General features: G+C 36.8%; 1 protein-coding gene across 1 annotated transcript in view; it reads left to right on the top strand.

The window, feature by feature from the left end:
- The window catches only part of PXDN (peroxidasin), a 219,472-nt gene that overhangs the window by 96,554 nt on the left and 116,522 nt on the right, over nt 1-6,396 (top strand). Inside the window, exons 2-3 of the mRNA XM_007948129.1 lie at nt 1,563-1,634; nt 3,141-3,212. Coding sequence (XP_007946320.1) covers nt 1,563-1,634; nt 3,141-3,212 — 144 coding nt within the window. The remainder of the gene's footprint in view (nt 1-1,562; nt 1,635-3,140; nt 3,213-6,396) is intronic.

Here is a 6,396-nt window from a genome sequence, read left to right as displayed (position 1 = left end):
ATGTCACCACAGTAGGACAAACCGACAGACAAGTTTGTCCTGCTGTTGGAGACCTCTCGTATTACCCCCAGCTGGCTGAGTGTTCCTCTGTCTGGCTTCCTGGCTTTTAATCCCCTTTCTCCTGCTTTTCTGGCCTGCTTCTTTGGGCACCCCTAAGTTGTCTCTCCTCACCTGTATCCCTGGGGCTGACTGCTCTTTTATCCGGGTTCAAGGCTTTTATCCCCTTTCTCCTGCTCTTCCGGCCTGCTGCTCTGGGCGGGCCTGAGTTTCCCCTCCTCACCTAATCCCCTCGGCTGATTGCTCTTCTGTCCAGGTTCAAGGCTTTTATCCCCTTTCTCCTGCTTTTCCGGCCTTCTACTTGCATCCCTGCGTTGTCTTTCCTCACCTGTAACCCTGGGGCTGACTGCTCTTCTGTTCCGGTTCAAGGCTTTTATCCCCTTTCTCCTGCTCTTCCGACCTGCTACTCTGGCGTCCCTGCGTTGTCTCTCCTCACCTGTAACCCTGGAGCTGCATATAAAGTGATTGAAAATATCATGGCTTGGGTCATGCACATCTTAGTACTCAAAGTGATGTCTTTGCATTTGAGCACTTTAAAGAGATCTTTTGCTACACATTTACTCAATGCAATACATCATTTGATTTCTTGACTCTTGTTTCCATAGGTGTTCATTGTGGACCCAAGTAAAATGAAATCTTTGACAACTCCAGTGTTCTCTGCATATCATGATGTTGCTTATTGGTTCAATTGTGAGGATTTTTGTTTTCTTTTTGTTGAAGTGTAATCCATACTGAAGGCTGTAGTTTCTGTTCTTTATTAGTAATAGCATAGAGTCTTCACTTTTAGCAAGCAAGGTGTGTTATCTACGTGTCACAAGTTGTTAATGTGTCTTCCTCTAATCCTGATGCATTATTCTTCTTCATATAGTCTCAGATTATTTGCTCAGTATACACATTGAATAAATGTGGAGAAAGGATACAACCCTGACACACACCTTGCCTGATATTAAACCATGCACTATCCCCTTGTTCTTTTCAAAAGACTGCCTCTTTTTCTCTGTACAAGTTCTGCATGGGCACAATTAAGTGTTCTGCAATTCCCATTGTGTGCAATGTTATCAATAAATTGTTGTGATCCACACAGTCTAGCATTTGCATAGTCACTAAAACACAAGTAGATGTCTTTCTGGTATTCTCTGCTTTCAGCCAAGATCCAACATCAGTAATGATATTCCTCCTTCCATGTCCTCTTCTGATTCCAGCTTGAATTTCTGGCAGTTCCTTATTGATACATTGCTGCAACTGTGCCAAAAAAAAAAAAAAAAAAAAAAAAAAATTAAAACAAATTTCTATAAAGTGATATTGTTAGTCTGTCATTCACATAAATAGTCATACATACCTGAACCTCAGCAAAGAGATCATTCATCTAGGAAGTGAACTGAGTCATTTAAAATGTTTTAAAATGCTTTATCACAGTTATTAAATAGAATATATGAGAATATTATAGGAGTAGCGATGACTGCAAATTTCTTTCATGTATAATTACATTTCTTATTTTTTCACAGGGATCTTCGTTTTAACAGAATTAGAGAGATCCAACCTGGGGCATTCAGACGGCTGAGAAACTTGAATACATTGTAAGTTGAAATGGTTGATTGGAAATTAATAGAAAAAGTATATAAAAATCAAAGTGGCTTTAGTTAGTGGTATATCTTAAATAGTATGGTCAACTTTTGATTATCCATCTTCGTTGGGCATGATGGGGAAAAGTAGAAAGCGAGACAGAGAAAAGCATAAACCAAAAACCAAACTCACTGCCATTGAGTTGATTCCAACTCATAGTGACCCCTTTTGGGTTTCTGAGGGGGTAAATCTTTAGAGAAGTAGATTGCTCCATCTTGCTTCCACAGAGTGGCTGGTGGGTTTGAACCACCAACCTTCTGGTTAGCTGTCAGATGCCTTAGACACTCTGCTACCACACACGCCAGAAGTATGGAATCTGGTGGTTGTCTGCAGTTTGTTCATGTGTCTTATCTTGTCTGGCATCCATCTACCTATCCATTATATGTTGGTGTAATCTATAAAAGCAACCAAGTTTTCTCCTTCATTTCAGCAATTCATTATCACATCACTTTTGTTTTTTGTTAGAACAGATGTGATTACATCCATCCTTTCACATCTTTGATTGCAAGGCTGAGAAGGACAGTGCTCCTCTTGAACTGAGCACATTCATAGGAGAACTTTTAATGCAGTCCATTGTGCCCCAGAATTTAGACCTGTAAATGGTGAACTAAAGAAACAGGCATGACCAGTATTTGACGAGTTCTACAGCAAACGTGACGTTGCTTTAAAATTCACTTGGCACATGGGAAAGCTTGTCCCTCTAGGCTTTTCTACTCCAGGTTAGTGAGTGATTGGCATATGGGAAAGTGCTGGGAAATAGGAAGTGAGAACTGTGTCACCAATTAACCTTGATTCTTGTGGGCAGACCACTGATTTGCACTGCATACCAGTTTTCTTATCTGTGAAAATGAAAGGCTCATTGAATTAGATGCCGTACTTTTAATAACACATCTGAGAAGACTATTCCATAATTCTATGATTGCCATTAAACTGACCTGCTAATAATTGGAAGGAAGGTTGGGCAATCTACTTCCGTAGTGATACCACCTCAGAAACCCAAGGAGAGGTCGCTATGAGTCAGGTCTGACTCGATGGCACAACAATGTAGAAAATGAAAGAGAAAACAGGAGAAAGATTATATTCCTTTGTATAGGAGAGAGAGTCATTCCTTTATTGTATTCAGAGGTAAAAATGTGAGGTAATATGGATAGTCATTACTTCAGAAGATACAATCATGAAAGTTAAATACTTAAAATGCTAATTTTATTCTTGTGTTAGTGTAGCATTTACTGTATCCTGATCTGCAGGTCTGTATCTTAAGGGTTCTGTGTTTCTTCAAAACTATAGGAATATTGTTTTGTAATATAGTTTAGAATTATTTTTCTCATTCTTTTGATGTCTTTTTTTTTTTTATTATTATTTGGGTGAAGATTTACAGAGCAAATTCACTTTCCATACAGCAGTTCACATATACTTTGTCTCATGTATTTTTCTCATTCTTACTGAAATTTTTTTCATAGGCTTCTCAACAATAATCAGATCAAGAGGATACCTAGTGGATCATTTGAAGACTTGGAAAATTTAAAATATCTGTAAGTTAATGATCAGTTCTTTAATCCAAAAGCTTATGTTATTTATATTTGGATTATTTAATCATTGAGCTAAATTATCTTGTTTATGAATGTTACAAATACAATCATCTAAAGAGATTTTATTTTCAAAAGGTGAGTGAAATTTTGGCTAGAATTGTTAAAATGAGTTTCCACAAGTGTACATTATGTAACTTTTGTGTTTAGCTATTAAGACTTAAGTAAAATAAGTTGAATAAAATTAAAATGAATTGCCACTGAAAATCATTTTAGGAGCAGTAATGAAGATTCGTAAGATTCTTCAGTTGGAAAGTGATAACTTATATTTAGTTGCTAATATGAATATTTGTCATAAGTTTTACAAAATATAAGGTTTCATAGCTGTTTTGAATTTTAGTATCATGTAGGCCTGTCTGGCTATCGGTGAAATGTTAAAGATATAAATTAAATCCTATTGAAATGTCACTGATACTTGCTAATTCTATCAGTATTCCTTCAAGTGAATTCATTGATTAAGTTTATTTTACTATTAAAATTGATTTAAATGAATGAATTATCATTTAAAGAATTCTGTTTGCTGAAGTCACATTTGTAGTTGAGAAATGATCTCTTCAGGAAGTACTTGTTTAGCACCCCGAAAAAGCACTTATTTTAAAATTTGAAAGAATTAAGAAAAATGTTCTAGTTGCTGGTTCTGGACAAAATAGAAGCATATGTCGTGCTTTTAACAAGTTTTCAGACTTAGGTAACTTCAAATATAGCAATTTTAATGAGGGTTTTAGATCAGTGATTTTATTATAAATTTGTCATAAGTGAACCTAAACATCTTTTAAGTTATGTTGATTATTTTAGAAGACAGTCAGTCATATTGTTGATGTGAATTTTGCAATCTGTTTAGATTTTAGATATGTCATTGGTTCCTAACCATAATGCTAACATGAAATCTGATTATTCACATATCTTCATCAAATGAAGATATTTGACAATACTATGTGTAAATGTTTTTTTCTCCATCATTTTTAATGTAGCATGCTGATTTTTCTTTGTCATTCTGTGTGAACATTACTAAGCCTGTTTTGATTAATTTTAAAAGGAAGGACAAGTCTTCTATTCATATTTTCAGATTTTTGAGTGTTTGCTTGTTTTCTGTTTTGGGTGGGGGATATTTAAATACTATGTAAGTTCCAAAAGGGAGCATTTGATATTTGATTTCTTGGGAAGCCTATTCAGTTAGCTGATAGCCAGCATTCATATTGTGTGACTTTTTTTTTTTTTTTAATTTAATTTTTTCTTTTACTCTTCAGTTACTGAAAAACAACTTAATATTTACTTTACAAACATTTTGAATGTTAGATAGTTTAGGATAGTCTGTTTTTCATTTTAAATAATCTCTTTTAAATGAAACTTTTAAAACCTTGCCTATTGACCACTTACTCTCAAGGCATTCATTTTCCAACTTTTCTTCTTTCTCTCCACAAAAACACAACTGTGATTTCCACTAGCAGTAGGTAACAATCATAGATGATCGGAATGAACAATAGGTCATCAGTCAAGGGAGGATATGGATTACTGGTAAGAAAAAAAATCTAGATAGCAAGGATAGAGCTGTAAATTGAGGAGATCAAAGTGTTCATCCAGCTATTTAGAATTCCTAATTTTGTCCTCCAAAACCCTTAGATCCCATTAGTAGAATATATTTCAATAAGCAATACTTTAAGAGAATATATAATAATATAATTTAAAAAGCTAAGAACTCTCCTGAATTTTATTGTATCAGCTTTGTATATTTAGTGTATATTTGAGTGTCAAAGTATATTTTTAGAAGTTGAATATTCTTGTCTTTCCTGGAAACCTGTTATTTCTGCTGACACCAGAAAACTTCATAATTGTGAAATTAAATCTTGATTGAGATAGAACTCGTACTCAAAAGCTCAAATCTAAAAGGTAGAAAATTAACTATTAACTTGTTATTAGATCAAACAATGCCCAGTTCTTAGGAAGTTAAATTAGGCTCCAGTGTCTTTATAAGCAAGGGGCTTTGGTAGCATTGTGGTTGAAGCATTGGACTGCTCACCAAAAGGTCAGTGGTTTGAACCTACCATCAACTCTGTGGGAGAAAGATGAGGCAGCCTGATTTCTGTAAAGATGTATAGCCTTGGAAAACCTATGGACAGTTCTACTCTGTCCTATAGGGTCACTATGAGTCAGAATTGACTCAATGGCAGAGGGTTTGGTTTTGGTGGTCTTTATACATGCAGTCATGCATATTTGATTGAATTGTTTTATGTGCTCTTTAAAATAATTTCTTTACTCCAATTTTTTTAAGTGCATGCAGTATGATATTTATATTGATAGCCTATTTTTGAAAAATGGGCACAGAAACCTACCTTCAAGCTTACCATCCATAAGAGTAATAACAATAACTGACACCTAAATAGTTACTAAGTAGTCAGCCACAGGGATCCAGGTGAGGGGAGGAACTCAGCCACACCCAAAGCAGCAGTGAGGGAGAGCAGAAAAAGGGGATTAAAAGCCAGGAACTTGGACAGAGGACCAGTCAGCCACAGGGACCCAGGTGAAAAGAGGGAACTCAGGAACGCCCAAAACAGCAGGTGGGAGAGCGGGAGAAAGGGAATAAAAAAAACAGGAACCCGGACAGAGGAGCAGTCAGCTGCAGGGATCCAGGTGAGGAGAGGAATTCAGGCACGCCCAAAGCAGCAGTGCAGGAGAGCAGGAAAAAGGGGATTAAAAGCCAGGAACTTGGACAGAAGACCAGTCAGCTGCAGGGATTCAGGTGAGGAGAGGAGCTCAGGCACACCCAAAGCAGCAGGGTGGGAGAGTGGGAGAAAGGGAATTAAAAGGCCTAGGAATCTGGACAGAGGAGGAGTCAGCCACAGGGACCCAGTTAAGGGTGATACAAGAGGTTTCCAACAGGGAGGCAAACTTGTCTGTTGGTTTGTTCAACTGTGATGATGTGTTGATGTGAGTTTTGAGGCTGAGCCACTGGTGTTTCTAACCCAGGGGGATGCACATGGTGCACAGGTATAAGCCCAGCTTACAGACTGAGACAGACTAGGAAGAAGGAGGAGGCTGTCCACTTCTCAAAGAATTGGCCAGGGAAAACCTTATGAATAGCAAAGAAACACTGTTTGATGTATTACTGTGCAACTTTATGAATAGTTTACTT

This window comes from Orycteropus afer, unplaced genomic scaffold (genome assembly GCF_000298275.1).
Source record: "Orycteropus afer afer isolate SDZICR_OR568_19922 unplaced genomic scaffold, OryAfe1.0 scaffold00204, whole genome shotgun sequence".
In the NCBI taxonomy this organism is placed as follows: domain Eukaryota; kingdom Metazoa; phylum Chordata; class Mammalia; order Tubulidentata; family Orycteropodidae; genus Orycteropus; species Orycteropus afer.
Note: the sequence above shows the minus strand (reverse complement) of the source record. Positions and strands in the feature narration are given on the sequence as shown.